Source organism: Strix aluco, chromosome 4, assembly GCF_031877795.1.
Source record: "Strix aluco isolate bStrAlu1 chromosome 4, bStrAlu1.hap1, whole genome shotgun sequence".
NCBI classification, from domain to species: Eukaryota; Metazoa; Chordata; class Aves; order Strigiformes; family Strigidae; genus Strix; species Strix aluco.
In genome coordinates, this window is record NC_133934.1 from 84741901 (window position 1) to 84762995 (window position 21095).

Consider the following 21095-nt stretch of genomic DNA (forward strand, 5'->3'; position numbering starts at 1 on the left):
GACTCTCATATACATTAAGATCCCTTTACATTTCTGTAGCGCTGTAAATGCTTCTTAAATGAATGGTGGTATTTAGGATTAAGCCTATGAAGCACATCAGAAGCAGCATTAACTGGATTTTGTAATCCTGGCAACTTCCACATGTTTATAGCTTTATCTGTGTTCTCTAGCCAGGGCTGAAAGAAAAGAAACAAGAAGCCAGGAGAGTTGTGCGAGCATACTTTGTATCTTCTTCATTGATACCCTTCATGCCATTCAAATAGGACTCCAGAACACACTATTTTAATTAGCAAAGCTTGTTTTAAAGTGAACAACACAAACACTCCTTATAGAACAGTCACAGTCTCCCCTGCTAGTCATACAGGCTTTTTGGCAAGATCACATTCAAACAGCATGAAATTCACCCCTGTGCACGGCCCCCCAGAAGGCCCTCGCACCGCTTGAACGTCCACTTAGCTGCTCTGGATAGGAGCGAGTGGTTTGTGGGATAAGGACCGAGGTTCACTACAACTTTCCTCCAAAGAAAAGATGGTCCAAATCCACATCTGTAAAGATCAGCATTTTTACCACTATAAGGTCATAAAGGTGTAATATAGGCGTCATGCATAGAGTACATACCATATTTCAATTGAGTCCTGTCCCTGCATGACTTTGAGCCCCCGTGAAAGGACAGATGCACAACACACATGTAATGAAGCCCTCGGTCAATATGGTTTGCTGTGTTGTGCTGTTTACTGGGAACACTGCAAAGTCATTCAGCTGACAGGAGTCAAGACAGCAGTGAGAAGAGTATCCTCATGAGGAAGCTCTGACAGGATTCCTTTTGACATATGGGAGAACACAAGATTCCCATCTTAGTTCAGTAATTGCTAAACGAACAGAAATCAAAAATCATTGATGCGACATTGACCCATAAAACACTGATGGCTGAGGCCCTGTTCTCCCCTGTACTACACACAGGGAACAACAGCTGGTCAAAGGAAAACAGGGTAGGAACAAAACAATATGGAAATAAGGTTGGTTCCGTAACAAATGTCACTACTGCAGTCCATTTATGCTGACTGACACCACGGTGGTTCTTTTCAGCTATAACTGCGCAACAAAATCGGACATGTCTCATCTTCCAGTCTTGATACTGAACTGTTGCTGTTGTTGATTTTCTTTTGTTGGTCAAGTTTTTTCTTTTTTCTTTTTTTTTTTTTTACATCTACGTTTATCAACACTGATACATTACAGATCTTGTTAATTATACTTTGAAGTCTGATCATGCAGAACTACAGGCAGGTGCAACTTAGATCTTATTACAGGATGGACATGGCAAGGTGAACAGTTGTTTTTGCTAGTTAAGATCTGGAGCTTTGTTACTGTTGTGGCTTAATGTATACTGGCCATAAGTCCCACTTACTCAATTTACTAAATATACATGATTCTATATGTACACTGAAACCTCCAGCACCCTCCTTTTCAGCATGTGACTGATGTAGGAAAAGGTCAGAGGTCAACCATATTTAGGCATACAACGGCCTTATTGTAAAAGATTTAACAGAAATAGTGTGTTGGATTATTACAGATTAGTTACAGAGGAAGGAAAAAAAATCAATACAACTATTTACATTATAAATATCTTGCTTTCCAGAAGACAAGAATGGCCCTGTTCAGTGAAAATTAGCAAAAGAGACAGGCTTACCTATCTGAAATGATAAGCATGGTAGGCATACATTTATTTCCCAAATTGACTGTGTCTTCCTTCAATATGTGCTTTTCAGCTTTTTGCTCTCAGGTAAAAAGGCACCATTAGCCTCAGTTAAAGTTTTTCAACATTCTTTTGTCGACTCAGACCCTCTTTAAAACTCAAACTCGCCATGGGTCAATGAGCCTGAACAGAAATTAAATTAAACAGTTCACCTCCTGCAATCAATAGTTAATTTAAAAAAACAAAAAGAAAAGAAAAAAAAAAATCAGACCACACTGGCAAGTTCCTAATACACTAAGCTGATTCCACTAAATTCCACTGGACAGGTCTGTTTTCCAGCTCATCGGTGAAGATGACACTTTCATCATTCCCCTGCCTCCCCCAAGCATCTTACTAATTAAGACATTACATATTTGTGGAATATTCAAACCTACTGCACAATAATTTTCTGTGTGTGTGTGAAAAAGATCAGCTTGAGCTTGCAATTAGTTAACCATGTCCTTTGTAAAGTGGTGGAAGTTCAAATAGGCACAACCGTCAGATTCTTGAAGATGTGTGATTAAGTTACAATTGCATTCTTTATCCACACTGAGAACGTGGATCAATTATGAATAGAACACAAGTTCTAAAAATCACATCTATATGCACTCCCTCTCTTTCCTACACACACATATGAAAGGAAAGAAAAAACAAAAGCCTAAATTTAAAGTGAATCTCTAACTCACACTTTTTTGCCAGACTATTAAAAGAAAAGCCTAATTCTTCCCTGCAGGTTTTCTTTCATATTGCTCTCCCTCGAAGCACACAGAGTTTGTTGCAAAATGCCTTTTTTTTGTTTTGTTTTTGCACATTTGAATTCACACACAATTTTAAAATCTCAGTAAGCATGAAGAAAGAAATATAGATAGAACCAAAACGAAAATAATTTTTGGTACTTTGAAATACTGCAAAGTTTGTGATATAAATAAGCTAACATTGGCTATTAAAACTTATTTTAAATTAAAATATTCCAATTACATTTTACAATGATTTCAGGATACCTAAAATGCATTTTCCTTTTTTTTTAATATTTGGGAGAAATGCTGAAACTGACTCTCTCAGGCAATTCTAAAATTGACTGTTAGCATATTTTTCATGAGAAAATATGTTGGTGGAAAAGAAATCACTGGTGCTCACTGACAAACATTAGAATACAATCCAAATCAGTTAAGTAGCACTGCTTTGGAAAACTTCCTAAAGGCACTGCAACAAGTGTAATTTCTTCAGTATCGTTAGCCCAAAGCTTGAAGCTAAAGCAATTTATATGAAGAGAAAACCGTATATATGAATTGATTCTTGGTTATAAGTTTAGAAGAGTGATACAGTGACACGATCATCTGTCTTGTGTAATCTCTGGAGGCCAATATCATGCAGAAACTGGTGATTTCCAGAGGAAAAATCATCAGTGCATTAGGGAAGTACCTGATCAGGTTTTTGGTAGCTTTTTTTTGACATGTTACCGTACTTGCATTCCAATTTAAACTCCACTTTGTATAATGTAAGCTTGCTAAGATTCCTGACTGTATCTGTGCCATGGAATTCTAGATAGTATGGGTGGATTATCAACCACAGTCTGATTTGCATAAATCAGTGTGTGACCAACTCAAATATCTGAACTCTCCAAAGATTATTACATTCTAATGAAATACCATCAAAACTCACAAGATACTATTCCAGCTATCAAGTCAGTATCTGAAGACTGATTTCAAAAATTACAGAAAATTTTGGATTGAAAACGTGCATAACCTTGCATCAACTTGAAGTAAATCAATACCTCATCCTCATTTAAACTCATCAGTGAGAAGAAAAATGGAGGAAGGGTCTTTTAAGAGCAATTCTGACTTTTTTTTTTCTTTTTTGGTTTTTCATACTGTTCAGAAGTACTCCATCTGAAAATAAAGCAGGAATGTTTTGCAGCAACTTTCCTCTCTACCTTCTCAATGCTATTTTTTGCAGCTAGTGCTCTGAGCAGCTACTGACAGTTAAGATGCTTCTGCCATTTTCCTCACCTGCTGATGGCTATCTACATGACTTAAGTAAGCCACTTGGGACATTCTGCGGGTATTCAGGCACATAAGATACCAATAGGCTCTTAGGCATATTTTCAAAAATACCAAGGTGTCCAGCTGCCACTCATGCTGATGGAGGATATGTTACTTCTGGCACGGCCTCTCTGATTGCGTCTTTAGTGCCTAAATACCTTGGAACATCTGTCATGGATCTCTGGCTTCCCAATTTCCTACATGTCTGTACTGGTGGCAATTATGCTTATAACTGCAAACCTCAGAGAATAAGGTGAAAATTGTTGCTCAAGTACTATTTAGTAACATTTTAAACAGAGGTAGATTTAAAAGATCACTGGCAAGAAAAATAAGAAAAGCATCTATCATTAGCAAACTGAACAGAATACTGGAAAAAAGGGGAATAGACTTGAAGAGAAGGGTATCAAAACTTCTGGAATCATAAAGAAAAATTTTGTTTATCTTAACACAGCTACAGAACATCCTCACTTGAGTCTTTTATTCAAGAGTACATGCATTCTTGTAAGGTATCAGCTGACAGCACCAACTTCCTGACACAAAGAAGACAAAGAATACTATTCCTGTTTGATGGTCACTACTTCAGTTTGGACATACAAGGACCAGAACTGTAAAGAACTATTGCTTTTCTTCATTGATGGCTTTTTTGTAGTGTCCAATGTGGACAGCCCCAAGTGTCCTCCCCCAGACAGAGCTTCTCATAAAGGAGACTTAACTAATTTGAGGACAAAAAGAGATGCAGTAATTCTTTTAGGCCCCATTTCAGCAAGGCACTTAAGCACATGCTGATGTCAATCGCTGCTGAGCAAAGGACAAAAGCACATGCTAGTTAAAATTGTGAATGCATCCCTATAGTCTCCATTAAATGTTTGTACAAGCACTGGTGCTTAGTGGAATCAGGGCTTCTGGGAATAAAGCTATATAACTTCTGTGTTGTGGGTTCATTTAGCACTGATCACTACGACATCTTCTGTGGTGACTGGTTATCTACGCAGCACTCACGAACCCAAACAAGACTGAATTATACCATGGAACTGAGAGCATGTTGTTTGATTTCAATACATGAAACGTGGGAGATCTGTAAGCATCTGTCTACTATAAATGACTTTTCTGCTACTGCCTATGCCGCATCTCCCTAATATCACTGTCAATGAGCTGTGATTATTCCAAGTTTCTATGATCTATACTTGTGGTATTTTTGCAGTTTCTCTTACATACAGCTTTGCCTCTTTGAGACACTTTTTTTTGTTTTGTTTAAATAACACACCCAAGTGGTGCACACTAAGGAATGTAAAGCAGATACTAATTACCTGAATATTATTAATATATATCTATGATGAATTAAATCTGGAGGTGATACATTTTATTATTGCTAAGAAGTCACCCTTGGTGTTATTGCCTTCATACCTACAGGGCATTGGTGTTTACCTTTCATACGTTTATGATCATCGGCTTTGAAGTGAGAGTTACATCACAATTACTTTATATTTCATGGCTTAAGAGAGAATATTGCTAAATATTTTTAGCAGTAGTAAATTATTGCTTTTACAATCACTGCTCTGAGTTTTTAGAACATTATCAACCTAATTTAATTATCAAAAAACTTTCCATAAATACCTACCAAAAATATACCTGGGGAAAAGAAACATTTCCTACAGCAATTCTGAGACAGCTCAGACCTACCAAGTCTGAAATTATTTTATATCCATTTAATTTTACCTCCCCTCCTCCCCACCCTGGAGAGAATTTTTTTTCTTTGCTTTCCTCCTTTTGACCAAAATCTGACTTGATACTCAATTTTTTTTCCACCCCAGAATGGCAGGCTTGCAAGCCACCTAATAGAACAGTCCTATTTGGGTAGAACTTTGAATACCTAAGAATTAGGGAATTTAAAATATCCAGTAATATATTCTAAACAGTTTCTCTCTGACATTTGGGAAAGTATTAGAGTATGATTTAGCTCATTTCAGTTTACATGGCACGCTTTGGTAAGAGGAGAGATGACTCAGATTGTAGTTAATGTCCAACTCAGGTAGTGATGACCTTGCAGTGGAAAATGCTAATTGCTGTTTTGGATGGAAAAATATTCAGTTGTTCTGAAATTCTGTGTGGAGTTTTGCCATTCTCTGGTAAAAACACTTGCTGTTACTTACCACTGGGAATCCTACGTAAAATCAAATTGATATTCAGTCACTGTTGGGTTCTTTGGAACTTGTCAAACCTGCCCAAGACCCCTGATTACAACCCCTTCAGCCCAGTGCACTAGCTGATTGATATCCTCTGCTATTACTGCAAATATAGGAATACTAGACCTATGCACTCTGTGGTTCTTTTCCATGTAACACAGCTGATAAAACTTCCTGGGGAGTCAGATGATTTGTCACAAGCAAATGAACAACCAAAAGCACCTAGAGAAGGCCTGTTCTCTTGGTAGCAGAGAACCCTGCAAGGAAATGATTTAAAGGGAAAACAACCTCTAAGCCACAAACACAGACTGAGAGGGAGCGGGGCTGCAAATAGCTTTTCTCTATGTAACTTAATAAAGACCTAGACATAAAATAAAAACAAGTTGTTGCATGTCCTTTTGATCATAATCTGCCCGTTCCCCAACCCTGTCGTACCCCCTAACATACAAGCATACATGTAATTCAGAATAGCGAGCCTATCTATGAACTAAGATGATAACTCACTTAACCTTGTCAGGAAAAATTGCTTACTGACATAAATCTTTCTGGGCTTAGACATGCATAAAACCCCTTCATTCTTGTTCCCTGTAGCTTGCAAAGATACCTGTGCTTCCTTCTAACCTGGTCTTAGCTTGGCGTATCTGCTCTAAAAATCAGAACAATAAGTCTTAACATTCACAAACAAACATTTTTCTATGAAGCTCCGTGGCTTCTTCTTTCAATACAAACTGGTTATTATTTCAAAATATATATACAACTCTCAGCAGAAATTTTGGTGCTACATCTTCAAGTATCTGAGGGAGCCACAATTCGATGTGGTTATTTACACTTCCACAAATCCTCATACAAGATACGCAGCCTCATCAGTGAGCAAACAAACAGAATATATACTGGTAATATCACGTATATAGTTATGCAGTTCACCTGAAATGGGCCATTTAGTTGAGTGCACACTAACTATGTATGCAGATGTGCCTGTTCCAATAGCTACACAGCTGCATACACTGCCAGAATTCTACTGGCACGTGTGTTTATGTGCTATTCGTACATGAACAAAAATGCGTGTACATCCCTATCTGCCTCACTGGGCAGGATGCTAAAACAAAGAGAGTGAAGGCAGATGCACACTCCTGTGTTTGAGAGTGGCTACTGCACACCTTGTCATGCCAGTGTGAAAAGGACAGTTGCAGATTGCTGGTTTTGCAGCCATTAATTTTACATCTTATGGGGAGGGGGTAAAAAAAAGGATTTTTCAGTTCCTTTTTTTTTTTCCCCCCTAGTAAGCATCATTGGAAGAAGACCAAAGCAGAGCAACTATAAGTTAAATATACACTTGAGCTTAGCTGCATTACATAACTCTGTAGGAGAAGCAGGCTGAAAAGATTTTTTTTTGTTTGTTTTGTTTAAATCTTTGTACTTTATTTCTCTTCATCTCTTAACTCCTGTTAATTTTTCCTCTTAAATTACATCATCCTCTGAAGAACGCTGGGTTTCGCAGGCAGGCGGCTAGTCACCTGCAACAACCGAGGGGTCCCGCAGAAGCTTCCAGGCTGCTGTCCGTGTCAGACGCCAGAGTTTGATCCGTGGACATGGATGAGATGTCATTGACAGATGAGGATGGAGGGAGGCTTTCACTGCTGTTCACTGCTGCACCTGTGCTACGAAAACGAACACCAATGTGATTAAACCTGAAACCCCAGAACTTCTCACAGTTTAAAAAGGAAACGATACTCACCCTGTGGCAACAGGCATGTAAGTACACAGACCACTTTAAACAATGGCAAACATTAGTCATACCAACTTTAGACATTGGATAATATCAAATACGTTAGCAGGAAATTCCTTCCCTCACAGCCTGACTTAGGAGGTATAGCTCATGCTGTGTCTATTACTCCACTTCTTCCTAGCCTTCTTAGAGTTACAAAACACCCAACCATCCAATACCTGCTAGGATTACACAGGCACCAACAAGATGATTAAAAAAACCAACCCAATCCTCCATACTCTCTCATAAAATCCCAGGTTTTTTGTAAATAGTTTAGTAGAATGGGTGGCATCAAATCATATAGTGGCAATGCAGATACGGCTGATTTCTTCTTCTTAGTTAACGACTAGGTGACTAAGCCCAGGATTTCAGTTTTGGCAGTATTTTTGTGCATCCAAGTTGACCTGTCCTCTGTAAAATGACAATAGTACCAGATATTATCCAAAAAATCACTTTGACTTTGTGAAACAAAGGATGTACCTTCATGAGATTATCATTAACTGAACCCTCAGCAAGTTTGCTGACAACACCAAGCTGTGTGGTGCGGTCACACTCTGGAGAGAAGGGATGTGCCATCCAGAGGGACATGGACAGGCTGCAGAGGTGGGACTGTGCAAATGTCATAGAGTTCAACAAGGCCAAGTGTAAGGTCCTTCACATGGGTCGGGGCAATCCCAAGCACAGATACAGGCTGGGCAAAGAGTGGATTGAGAGCAGCCCCAAGGAGAAGGACTTGGGGGTGTTGGTGGATGGTAAACTGACTATGAGCCAGCAATGTGCACTCGCAGCCCAGAAAGCCAACCGTGTCCTGGGCTGCATCCAGAGAAGTGTGGCCAGCAGGGCGAGGGAGGGGATTCTTCCCCTCTGCTCCGCTCTCATGAGATCCCCCTGCAGTGCTGTGTCCATCTCTGGGGGCACTAACATCAGAAGGACACAGACCCGCTCGTGTGGGGCCAGAGAAGGCCACAAAGATGCTCAGGGGGCTGGAGCACCTCCCCTGTGAGGACAGGCTGAGAGAGTTGGGGGGGGGTTAGCTGGAGAAGAGAAGGCTCTGGGGAGACCTTAGAGCAGCCTCCCTGAGTACTGAAAGGGGCTACAGGAAAGGTGGGAGGGACTCTTGATCAGGGAGTGTAGGAATAGGATGAGGGGTAACGGCTTTAAACTGAAAGAGGGGAGATTTATGAATGTGAGACACTGGCACAGGTTGCCCAGAGAAGCTGTGGCTGCCCCCTCCCTGGAAGGGTTCAAGGCCAGTTTGGATGGGGCTTTGGGCAACCTGGGCTAGTGGAAGGTGTCCCTGCCCGTGACAGGGGGGGTGGAACTGGATGGTCTTTAAGGTCCCTTCCAACCCAAACCATTCTGTGATTCTATGATGTATCACATCTTTGAATATTATCAGAAACTATCAGTCCTATAAATGCCGATAACTGTGATAAATACAGAGCCATGTGAAGAATGTACTTAATTGTGCATCTGTGGCTGCTCAACCATCAGTCTGCCCATTAACCTCAGCTCATACGTAAGTTCTCAGAGCAGCAAACAACAGTTTGATAGGCAATTTTTCCACTGAACTTTCAGGCAACATTTTGTTTCCACCAAAATTAACACTGTCTGCAGTTTGAGAGGGATACATTAATTTTCATTAAATATTAATGACAATAAAATATGTGATTTTGCATGATATTGCACAGCTGGAAGTCGTTGCTAGTCACCATGACACACAGATCTTTGTTCTGCAGATAGATGCTATTTCATTCTTATGGCCAAGAAGTTTTCTCAGCTGACTGTTACAGATTTTCATTTCCTCAAAATGGACAGAAATTAACATCTATTGCCTTGGAAAGCCAGAGAACACACCTAATAAAACACACCTAGTAAAATTACAAAACTCATATATCCTTAATACAGAAATTAATAGCCATCTATGCAGCCTAGGCAAAATACATGATGATATGGGCAAAAGAGAGGATTTCTGTCCCTTTCCAGTTTGCAATAAAAACATTACTTTGAGAAAACAAGCCACCATATCATACCTCCAACCACTCTTCTGTTTCCCTCAACTTTTTCTTCCCTGTATACACATTGCTATAAATATGCACAAAACAGAGACAGATACGTTCACGTTCAGAGCTCCTGATGGGAACTGCTTTCTGCTGTTGTAGTAGTACAAAGACACTCTGGCATCAGAAAAACACTTAAATTAGTTTATCATCTTGATATGTTTGGAAAATAAAATAGGTAATTTTGTAAATGCTGCAAAAAGAGCAATCTCAATGACATCTCACTGGTGACTTCAGACAGCAATCATCCATCTTTTCTGACAGGAGATTTGTTTTCCTAAGTTATTTACACGTGCCTCATTCATATTGATCAGTAATCATCCAGTACAATACTGTTACTTCATGTTTACATGTTATTAAACCATGTGGCATTTTATGAAAATACTAATCAGTCATAACAAACACATTTAAATATAGTAAAAATATGACTGCATTTAATTATATCAATGACTAAACAATATATTACCTTTCTAAATTTTTACAGTGCTGGACAGAAGCCTGCCTTTAAGTCATAGATACTGTCCCAGGAATCAAATGAAAAGAATTCCAGTAGGTTCAATCAATTTTTGACCAAACTGTTGCTATGCAGCTTTCTTTGATGAATGTGCGATCAGCTTAGCTAGGCATAATAGCTGAAGAAATAGCTGCAGAATTGTATAGGTGAAGATTTTGTTATGCTCTGTCTGATTCATCACCACTGAATTCAATAAACCCTGCTATGTTCATTTCAGCAAGTATCAGTGCAGCCCATAATTTTCTGGTAAGTGCATTTATATGGTTGTTCCTAGATTTCAGCACAATTCCGTGTGACACAGCACACAGACCTGACAGTTACTGTTGCAGCCTCAAAGCACCCAGACTCACAAAATACCCACAAAACCAAAAACCCACACCAAACCTAAATGACAGAATTAAAGAATTCAGCAGCAGAAAGCAGAACTTACACAGCAACACTCAGAAACTCAACCAAAAGCTGTCCTAGTCAATCAGTAATGCTTCATTTGCTACGCTCAGCACCTGCCTGGTGCTACAACAACTTGTTCCTAAAGGGATGGGTGCCAGGTGAACATGCAGAAATGACAGAGGTGCATTCAAAAGAGAAAAAGACCCCCATTAATGAATTTGCTGTTTGGCAGGAAGCTTCTCGGTGGCTGCAGGGTCGAGGAAAAGAGCCACAGGTTAGAGCAGGTGAGAAACAGTTCCTGGGGTCTGTTCCTGGCTCTGCCATTGACTTGACAGCTACTCTTCTAAGCCACACATCAGCTACCCTGCTGTAAAACAGGGATTCCTTCCTCAGAAGGCTCCTGTGAAGCCCTATTTAATTAGCACCTATGGAAGTGCTTTTAAGACTTCAGCTGCAAAGTGGTACATATGGCGGGGGGAAAAAACTGAAAGAACTGCAGCTTTTGCTGTTTCCAAAAAAAGCCTCGTGTCTGTCTTCAGGATTTGCACAGCTTCTTATAAGTCATGTAATTAGTAACTCTTGATATCCAACGTTGCAATGCTTGGCAAGTCCATCGGCTGCTTAATTTAGGCTCTGCACATGACAAAGTGGGCTACTAAAGGTATCCAGTAGTTCTTGGGTGATAGGAACAAAACTGGCCAAATCAGACAGCAACTAAAAGGCAGGAAGGGAAAAGTAAAAGAGCACTTTTCAGCAAGAAAGGGAACTGCTAAGAATAAGCTGCACTAAGATCAGCACTATTATATTCGTTTATATATATATATATTATATTTGGGATACTGAATATAGTATTTTATATATATATAATATTATATTCAGTATCCAGAAATTAGAAGACAGTTGAGAATGTTAGATATGAAACTATAGCTGGGTAGTGAAGACTAGGGGAGAGTGTGAGAGGAGGTTAGACAGTATGCAGTGTCAGAGCAGAGAAAATCTGCAAATAGCTGCAAGGTTATTTACTTAGGAGAGAACTTATCTAAATAATCTATGGCCTTGTATTAAATTTTTTATGTAACAGAAATATCTGCTGTTTGATAATACTAGTCCGAAACACTTTTTTTAATGCATTAACCAAATAGAAAACAGTATTGGTAAATTCCTACCATATCTTTGCATAAAACAATTTATATCCTTTGCTTCTCTGCTTCAGAAATGACCAAGCAGAAGAGCCCTGAGACTGCTTGTGAAAAGTTCTACTGCACTTCTTGGTAAAGCAAGCAATTTGAAATAAATAATACATCTTCCGTGAAACCCAGAAGGACACCTCAACAGAAGATGCACATATATATGTGTGATAGCCATATAGAAATGTGTGTATTTTGGAGACGATATAGGTATATGAAAGGTATGTATCTTCATGTTATAAGGATGTGAATTAGTCAACAATCCCGAAGGGTGATTAAATTCAGTGGTTGTTTCTCACATGTATTGTTGTGGCTGAGTTCCACTCCCAGCCAAGTAATGATATGGCGTGAGCCCTTTGAATAGTGAGCATGTTGGTAAGGGGTACAGCATCTGAATGTATAAATAAAACAGAACCATTTAGCAATTCTGTGGCATAGAAAGAACAGAAAAGCAAAACCTGCCATCTAAGATTAAATTCAGTTTATGTGTGCATGTGGACATGCATATGTTGTTTGCACATGTTGCTTACATATTTATATAACACACATGCACACCTCCATGCAAACCTTTCCACTCAATTCATCATTACTAGTGCCTTAAACAGATAGGTTCAGACACTGTGATCTATGAAAGGTACAAGTCAACTAGATAAAGTGTAGAGAAAAGCAGTAAGATTGAAAGATGTGGGTAGTAAAGTTCAAAGGAAGACTGAGTAGAGATCGATAATAGAATTTACGTGAGCTAAAAGCTGCCAGAAAGAAAGATGAAGGAAACTGTTCTCCATGTTCCCTGAAGGCAGAACAAGAAATAACAGAATTAAACTCCAGCAAAAAAAGATTGAGGCAAGACAATACTAAAAGCCTTTTGAAAATAAACAAGGTAGCCTACAGAGGTTTTTTTGAGCAGGCAGCAGAAGTATCTCTTGGGAATAGTTTTAGACACAGTTGATTTTGTTTGTTAGACATGAGTGTGGGGGGCACTTGAGGTTCCCCCCAAGCCCCATGTTTCAAGTTTGTATGTTGTATGAACTAATTCTTTACAGGACAAGAGGAAGCACTAAGTGACTAACGCTCTGATACACAGGCACTCTAAGTAGTCTGCACTATCAGTGGGCAACTGTTATCCTTGGTGCTGTCAACTTCAGCTGTCACCCCAAAAGCTCTGATCAAGTAAGCATGAAAACTCATCTCCAGCTTGCTTGCTATGATTATTGATAGAGTGCCAGATCCTGACCTTCTGAATTCTTGCCAAGAGCACCAACCAACAAGCAATGTGCGTGTAGTCTCCCTCATTTCCCTCATGCTCAGAACTGGTGACTCATATTACCTCATTCTTTCAGTATTTCATTCAGTTGAAAAAAATTAAGTCAGGTGCACAAAGTGGTGAAAAGCAGGAAATCTATTGTTTCGTAAAACAGCCTCATCTCAGAGCAATTTTTAAATAGTTGCTGTAGTTGTTGGTGCCTAACAATCCAAAAACAGTGAAAGGGGAACAGCAAAAGAAAGGCAGGTAAAAAATGGCAATTTTGTACGTTTGGAAATGTTTTATATAAACAATAAAAACTTCCACATAGGAAAAACAGAACACATAAAGAAATCCCTTGATAGTTAATTCCTGAAAGCAGCAACTACAGTGTGTTTCTTGATCATAAATTAGACTGCAACCACCATTCTGTAGGGGAGAGAGATTTAAGAATGGGGATTATCAGGTACTTGTCAGGGCCCCAGATTTCTTTTCTGTCGTGGTACAGTAGTTCAGTAAATTAAGTCTGCAAGTCCTATACTTTGTTTGTTACTCGGCAAGAATGCAATGGATTGTTTTCAACATCTTACTTCATCGATGTCAAAATCCAGTTAGTAAAAATTAGTGCTAACACTCTTAATATTACCATCCAGCACTCTATTAACTTCCTTCATTGTTGCCATGTTCTCCCTTGTCCTCTCAGTTACTAATGATTCATTCTTGTTCTAACATTAGGTTAGCTCAGCAGCAAGTGAAAAATGAGAATGCAAAAAAATATCTCTCTGAAAATATGTAGAGAACACTGAATTAAATGATTTTACTCTGAGGAAAGGCTCTGCAGAAGGTAGTTTTACCTATAAATGCTACTGGAACACCGTGCTCAAAATCTGGGCACTTCAAGCCTGCCAGTGAAAGCGTCCCTTCACAAATAGATATTTCTGTGTACGGGCAGCCACAGTTTGCATTTCTGTGAAAAGGCCGCTGATGTGAATTTTCCTCAGATAAAATTCAATTGTGATTTTTTTGTGACAGGACTTTAAGAATGTCTGTTTGAAGACAACTTTCCCTTCTCATTGAAGTGTCAACCAAGCTTGTCAGCAAGCTATTGTAATGTTATCAGACTTCTGAAAGGACAAACTAGCAGAGTAGGTACCAGATGCTTACATGGGGGGGTGCAGTGTTGTGTTTCCAATAGATGGATGCGTGCTAACATCACCAATTTTGCTTACACCAACTTTGCTTATATCAACTAGTATTAGTTCAGTTATCCATCCATAAGCAGTATAATAACAGTGTGAGATAAGCCTCCCCACCCACAGGAATATAATCTCTAACCACAGATCTTTCCATAGAAAATACCAGGACAGACCAATTTTTAAGTATTAATATGACGCTGGAGCGCAATTAATCAAGGTCAACCCACTAGAAGCACTGGATTTCATAAAAACTTTTTAATTGATCTATGTAACTGCAAGCATAGCCCAAGTGCTTCAGCTATCTCCATTCTCTTTTTGTCAGTACAGAAAGCACATCAAAGTTATTCAATGGGGCTGAGTACCTGAAGGAGAAGGCTGTCCTTTTACTACGCCATTTTTAGTCTTTTCTTCAGAATTCATAACTTCTTTGTAGATGAGTTCTAGAAAGCAGAATTGTAACAGTTACAAACAGAAGCCAGTGCCTGTGGTCAGGAACAAAACAGCTATCATGAAACACAGCGTCGTAGCCCTCCCATGAGCTCCTGAGGTCTGCCCTGTCTTGTCTTTACGAGTCTGACAGTTCTACTTGCCTAAGACCTCTCTCTTCCATTCCCTTCCTCTCCTCTTCTTGGAGCTGAATTGAGAAAATATGGTTAAACTAGAACACATGAATTGTTTAATTCTGCACTATCTAGGAATGAAGTAACACAGTGCTTTTTACTGTGGGTAAAATTCTCATGCATCATCCTGCTGAACAGTATTCTGTTCTCCAGATGATATCCTTGAATGAAGCATTGGAATCTGCATCTCCTGTGTTAACATTAACCTGTGTAGATAATCACATAATGATAGTCCTCAGGACATTTCTTATATTTTCCCTGCCAAAGCATCAGTTCATAGGGCTAGTGACAATTCTTCATGTCAAAGGAATTCTTTTAGTTTTACACAGACACACTTGGTGGTGGGACGTGGCCATTTTGCCACTGAAGTACCCCTTCCCATATAATTCTAAACTGAGATTACCTTTCCATTCCTCAATTGTATGTTCCCTTTCGTCCAGCTGTTTATCATATATCTGAGGAGGAGGCTGCAGGAGAGAAACAAAGCTATTTAGTTGATTGTCTGTTACATTGTAAATAATTAGAAGTAATTATTTAAGTAAAGATAAATTCTCTTCTCCCTCTTTGCTATCCATTCTGTATGTGCAAAACCACATGAAACACATTTGAGTATTAAAGGAATTAACACTTCTGGAATTCAACTCTTTATGTAGAAGAAATCAATATACTTCCCCCTTTTCCTCTTTTAAACGAGAGGCATAACTGCAGTTGAAATAGAACCCAGGACACCAGTGCCATTGTGTTTATACCGAGCCCAAAAACTCCGCACACAGATTGTTTGCAGTGGCGGAGAAAGTACTGTCAGAGTACCAGACAAATACCAATCCTGATTAATTAGTAATATTACTATATTAATTTTTAAGTTGCCCTTTAGACATCATACTTGCTGCTATGAAAACTTTTCAGAGTAACTCTAATTCTGAAGTAAATCTCCCTGCCAGAATTTCTGATCCATGTTCCAATTTCCCAAGCTTTCCAGTATGTGTATTTTTAAGTAACTGCTTAGACCAGAGAGTTTTCTTTTTTTTTTTTAATTGTATTTTTTAGTTGATGAGAATGTCACAGAAGTAGCAGATCCTGGAATTTACTGAGACAAAGGCAACTAGAGTTTCTGAGATCCTGAATACCTGCTTTCATTGGACAACTAAGCCATGTGTTCATTGTCTTTCCTGATGCTAGCTGCCAAATCCAGCAGCCAGGCAAGGCAGAGGACTCTCTCCTCCTTCCTTCTACCAAGAAGCTTCAGCATCCGAGGTAAGGATATCTAATGAAGATGGAAACGAGATCTATGGTACTTTTCTCGCTCATAAGTATTTCCTCTAACTTTCATCTTGGTCACTCGGCCATTGTGTCCCTTTCAAAACATCCTACTATTAAATGCACTTTCACCAAGTTGTTTTCTGATTCACTAAGAAGTTGAGAATTTGCTCTCAAGACTCTTAACACCATCAGTTTGTTAAGCTGTTTGCATGCTACAGATACAACTGAGAAAGTAATAGGTCAGTGTCATAATATGGACCAGGAAAATTATGATAGCTGAACTGGACAAGTCCACTGAAAAGAGAAGTTCCTGCAGAGTGACATTTGTATCCGGGCTAAAGACAGGGGAATTAGGTGAAGTCCTGGATTGCCAAGTCTCATACCTGAGAAGGTGCCGAGAGAGAACCTGAAACACATGCCATGAGTTAAAGTGAGTGCCAGGCCTCGGCAGGGTTACCTGAGGTTTCGCTATGTCAGCAAGGTAAGACACAACCACACAAGAAGTCTGAGTCCAAAACTAATGCAGCTGTTCTCTTACTCAGCATGACAACACTTCTCGGTCCCTTCCAGTCAGTCCTGAAGCTTAAGATAGATTCAACCAAAATCAATGCAATCTCTGTGGGGACTCCCTGTTTCTGCTGGGAACTGAAGAGTGCAGGTGAGCCTCACCACTGACTGGTGGGATGGGGCAAGTAAGCTCTGCTCCTTCAGCTGAGCCTGCTGGACTACTGCTCAGTCACTTGGCCAGCATGCATTTCCTTTCGGGGGGGGAAGCAGAGAAAGCTGGAGAAGACAAGGAAACCCAGGGGGGCTAGGAATTCACAGGAGACTTACAGGCGCTGGCTCTTGGCTTTTATGGTAGCAGTAGGGGAGGCATTTGGCTGAGTCTGAATCACAGTGACAGACCCACTGCTTCTCTGTCAGGTAGAAGGAAAGTAGGTAAACCAAGTTGGACAAAAATATCCTGCAAGTACCTTTCTTTCTAAAAGCTTCAGGGAGGGGCTTACAAAAAGCACAGGCTGTGGGTAAAATTGCTTCTAGCAAGCGTAAACACTCTTTTTACATTTTCCAGAGAAAAACAGGGATACTTCTCCCCCACCCAGAAGTAAGAGGATAGATTCCTTCACTACTTCAATTCCCAAACACAAATTACAGAATCAAAAGGAACAAGTGATCCAATGCATATTCCTGTCCTCAGTTCACACAAGCACAATATCTTTGGCTTATGTCTCTTCTAATTTATTTCAGCTATGTCTTAAGCAGGCGTAACTGGCTAACAGGCAACAAGAAAAGCAGCAGTGATTATTTCCTAGATTAACACATTCTTAAAACACAGACATTTTCCAGAGAGAGAGCCCAGAATAATCTCATTTGTTACCAAACTCCTGTTTTGCTGTGAAGATTATCAAGGGAGAGCAACCAAAGTCTGTACTTCACACACCACAGGATATCAGGAACTGCACCTGCACCATGTTCTACTTCTGTACCAGTGTTTATACTGCAGACCTTTATTTGTGAGCTAGCAGAACCCACAGCTATAAAACATGGCTCTCGGCAGGAATGTGAGAGCCGAGGGTAACAAATATTCAGCGTGATAATGACATGAATAAATCCCTCCTCTTCACACAGGCAAGATCTATAACCTCTGGAGCCTGTGCAGAACTCAGGTGAGTGGAGCTCTGCTGAGAGGCCAGGCCAGCTCTCTCGCGCTGGGAGAAGCGAAGCTTTCCAATCTAAGTTCCCTGAGACAAGAAATGAGTCCTTATGTCTTATTTTCATTGATTCAAGGCACAGAACTGAACTGTGAATACTTCAACTGTTTCAGGAATGAATTTGTTTTCCCAGGATCCTCATTAATCCTAATGAGAACCACAAAGCTTTGTTATCAACCTAGATAATCCCCTCCAGGCTGACCACCCATTTTCTGCTAACTTCTTTGTTTTGGGTTTTTTTAAACCAGTTTCTAAAACTAGAGGGAGGAAGAGAGGTTTTTAACACAAGTATTGTCACAGCAATAGAGCAGACAAAGCAACTGCCATCACTGGGTCCTCCTGGGCACCCGATTTCAGTCTCGGTGCAAAGGTTGGCCTAAAAATAACTTTGCTGCCTAACTCAAATGCCTTTAAAAACGACTGAGTTCATCATTATTAATTTTCTATGTGGATACAGCTGCAGTATTGTAGACATCCTGATAAATCAGCACATCCCAACTGAGAGTTATATGGTTTAGTTTGTACAGGTTTCAGAAAAAGTATAGTTAAACTAGCATTAAATCAAAGCAGAGTGTGGATTAAGCCTATGGGTGGCAGCATCTAGCTTCAGTTTCAGGTAGCCATTTTCTCCCCAAATCAGATTGATTTGTAAGCAATTGCATTGGCACCAATAACAAAGAATAGAATATATTTTTGGATGCGGAAGAGGAGGAATGAATTATATTTTTCTTGAAGATATTAATACCTTGTTGTTTTAGTGGTTCTTGGCTTTTACATTTTGCAAATGGATTTTAAAAATATTTCTGCATTAAATTTAACATTCATTGAATACAACAAAAATTACAAAAAACCCCAGAAGACGGACATTTTTCTAAAAAAAATAAAAAAGCAAAACACACAAAAGATGGGTTTTTTCATGTGGTCAGATAAACATCAGGAGACTACTGGATTTGTTAAATACCTTTCTAATATCGAGGGAGGAAAAGCTTTTCACTAAGGAAAAAAGCAAAACATATGTTGAGGCTGATGTATTCTCACTTTCTCAAAGCAACACGGATTTGTTTGTATGCCACTGCTAGAAAGCAAAGGGAAAGGGCTGGAGCTCACACTCAAATAAATCCTGCCATCTCTTTCTCCCCCTCTGCAGATAGTGCCAGCACAGTGAAGACCTTAGGATGAGCTGTTTTTAGAAAGCTTGGCAGGAGCAAGGCTTGCTTCTGCATCTGTTCCCAGCCTCGCAGGGTCTGGAGCAGTAGTTGTGGAGCAACATACAAGGCAACGATAGAATTAGCAATATACAAATAACAGAGGCAGTGGAGGCTGTAAAGATCAGTGGTGTGAGGCTAAACAATTGGTTAGATCCTCATAACCAGTGAGTATAAAAATTCCTTTGTGTTTTGATACAACCTAGATTGTCTAACCGGTACCATTTATGTATTTATTTTTGCAGTGCAAGCCAAAGTACACCAATGTGCTGTCACCAGAGACCTGAATTCTCTTTTAGCTATAGAGGAAAGTGCCAAGGGCCTCGGATTTCACCTGGTATTGCCCAGGGACTCCACAGTGGGCTGGGCATCGTCTTAACTACAGATATGGAAGAAGAGATGCTTGTGTGCCCATTTGTTCCTTGGACTCTTTGTAGAGCCTTTTGGAAAATCCCACACAAAGTGTGTATGCATCAAAGAAACTGTGGTCTGAGCTGTTTCTGAACAGCTGGACTGTAAGGATACCATGCAGCAGGAGTCAAGATTACTTGGCTGCACACACATGACTGAACAGCTTGCAGATATATACAACAGCAAGCTGGAAAAAGCTTTAGATAGGTTTGGAAAAGAAAAAGAAGAAAAGAAATGCCTCTTTTTTTCTCTAAGCACTACTTCTCACTGTCATTAACAAAGATTGCTGCAGAAGCTGTGTTCAGCTTCCATAATTAATCAGCTACAAATGGATGGATGTTGCTGACTAGAAGAGATACCCATGCTTGTATACAAAGTAGAGCTGCAAACTTCTTTTGTGAGACAACAGATGTGCGCCATCGGCCTCTAAGCAGAAAACCAAACCCTGTAACTGATTGCTAAAAAACCCTGTGGCAGATCACCAAAGAGTTTAGATAATACATCTATACACAGGGGGCTGAGCAAGAAAAAAGAATACCAGAAAAGACACACAGCCTGACAGCCTTGATTTTGCCATGAAGTGTCACATGTAGTGAAGGTGACACCTTCTTTGAAGTGTTGCTTGCCAAGGTCACAGAGCTCTCCAGAAGCACTTCTCCATCATCATGGATGTTCAGCACTTACAGGTAAAATAAGAGATGGGTGATTTTTTTTTTTCTTATGACAAACTATGAAACTTGAAATTCATTTGAACAGATTGTATTTAACAGCTGCTCATAGATAGTTTATAAAGGACTAAGACAATACAGCAGTAGTTTCTATCCTGGATGGGACCTCAGACTGAGAACTGCAAACCAAGCTCTCTTCATAAGCGTTGTAGGAAACAGCATCTTATTAATAAAAGGTAACACAGAGGTTGGCATGCACAGAAAAAGTAATGATAATTCACAGGTCAGCCCCTCAGTGCGTGGTCCTAGATGCAGAGATACCACAGTGAAATATAGACCCTATGAAAATAAAACCACTAACGAAAGCAGTGTGAGTTACAGTGAGTAAAGCCCCACAAAATCTATTACTGTTGCAAAATTCTGTCAGCATAGAGAAATGCTTAATAGGAATATTTTTAACATCTGATCTTTCTGTTTTCTAAGAAATCTCTCTTCTAATGGATGGCATATGTCAGATAACAAGAAATAAATACAGGTACAGTAAAAGATGAATTTTGAAACCAATTAACAGAAGACATCAGATAATAATCTATGGCACATTTTGCTACTATATTTGTTTCTATGGAATGGAACAATACTGTTCCCAAGTAGGAACCAATATGAGATCAGACAGATATTCAAAAGGCTTCAAAACAAAGTCATTTATAGGTGAAGAAAAAATATGCAAGATTAAGTCCTAAACAATTGCCTGTAAGCAGCAAAAATTCTTCTAAGATAGCATCTTCCAGAAATGTGCAAGCAAATCTTTGTGGCCAAAAAATACTTGGTTTATTTTTTATCAAGTAGCGTAATCATTGAAAAATTAAGGGGAGGAATAGAAAGCAGCCAAAGTCTTGCATAAGAATGT

General features: G+C 39.5%; 1 protein-coding gene and 1 long non-coding RNA gene across 12 annotated transcripts in view; one reads left to right on the plus strand and one right to left on the minus strand.

Moving 5' to 3' along the window:
• Nucleotides 1–207: 207 nt before the first annotated feature.
• MAPK10 (mitogen-activated protein kinase 10) overlaps nucleotides 208–21095 on the minus strand; it is a 194297-nt gene continuing 173409 nt past the window's right edge. For 10 of the 11 annotated variants that reach the window (XM_074823883.1, XM_074823881.1, XM_074823876.1 and 7 more), the window contains 3 exons: nucleotides 15336–15399; nucleotides 14675–14752; nucleotides 208–7610 (listed from right to left, as the gene is read on the minus strand). In XM_074823883.1, coding sequence (XP_074679984.1) covers nucleotides 7468–7610; nucleotides 14675–14752; nucleotides 15336–15399 — 285 coding nt within the window. In that variant the 3' untranslated portion in view covers nucleotides 208–7467. Of the gene's footprint in view, nucleotides 7616–14674; nucleotides 14753–15335; nucleotides 15400–21095 lie in introns of all 11 variants that reach the window. The other variant, XM_074823885.1, reaches the window with a different exon arrangement.
• Nucleotides 7584–19482, plus strand: LOC141923209 (uncharacterized). The gene is made up of 4 exons (XR_012623231.1): nucleotides 7584–7709; nucleotides 11900–12094; nucleotides 15980–16186; nucleotides 19355–19482. It is a non-coding gene; the product is annotated as an uncharacterized LOC141923209 (long non-coding RNA).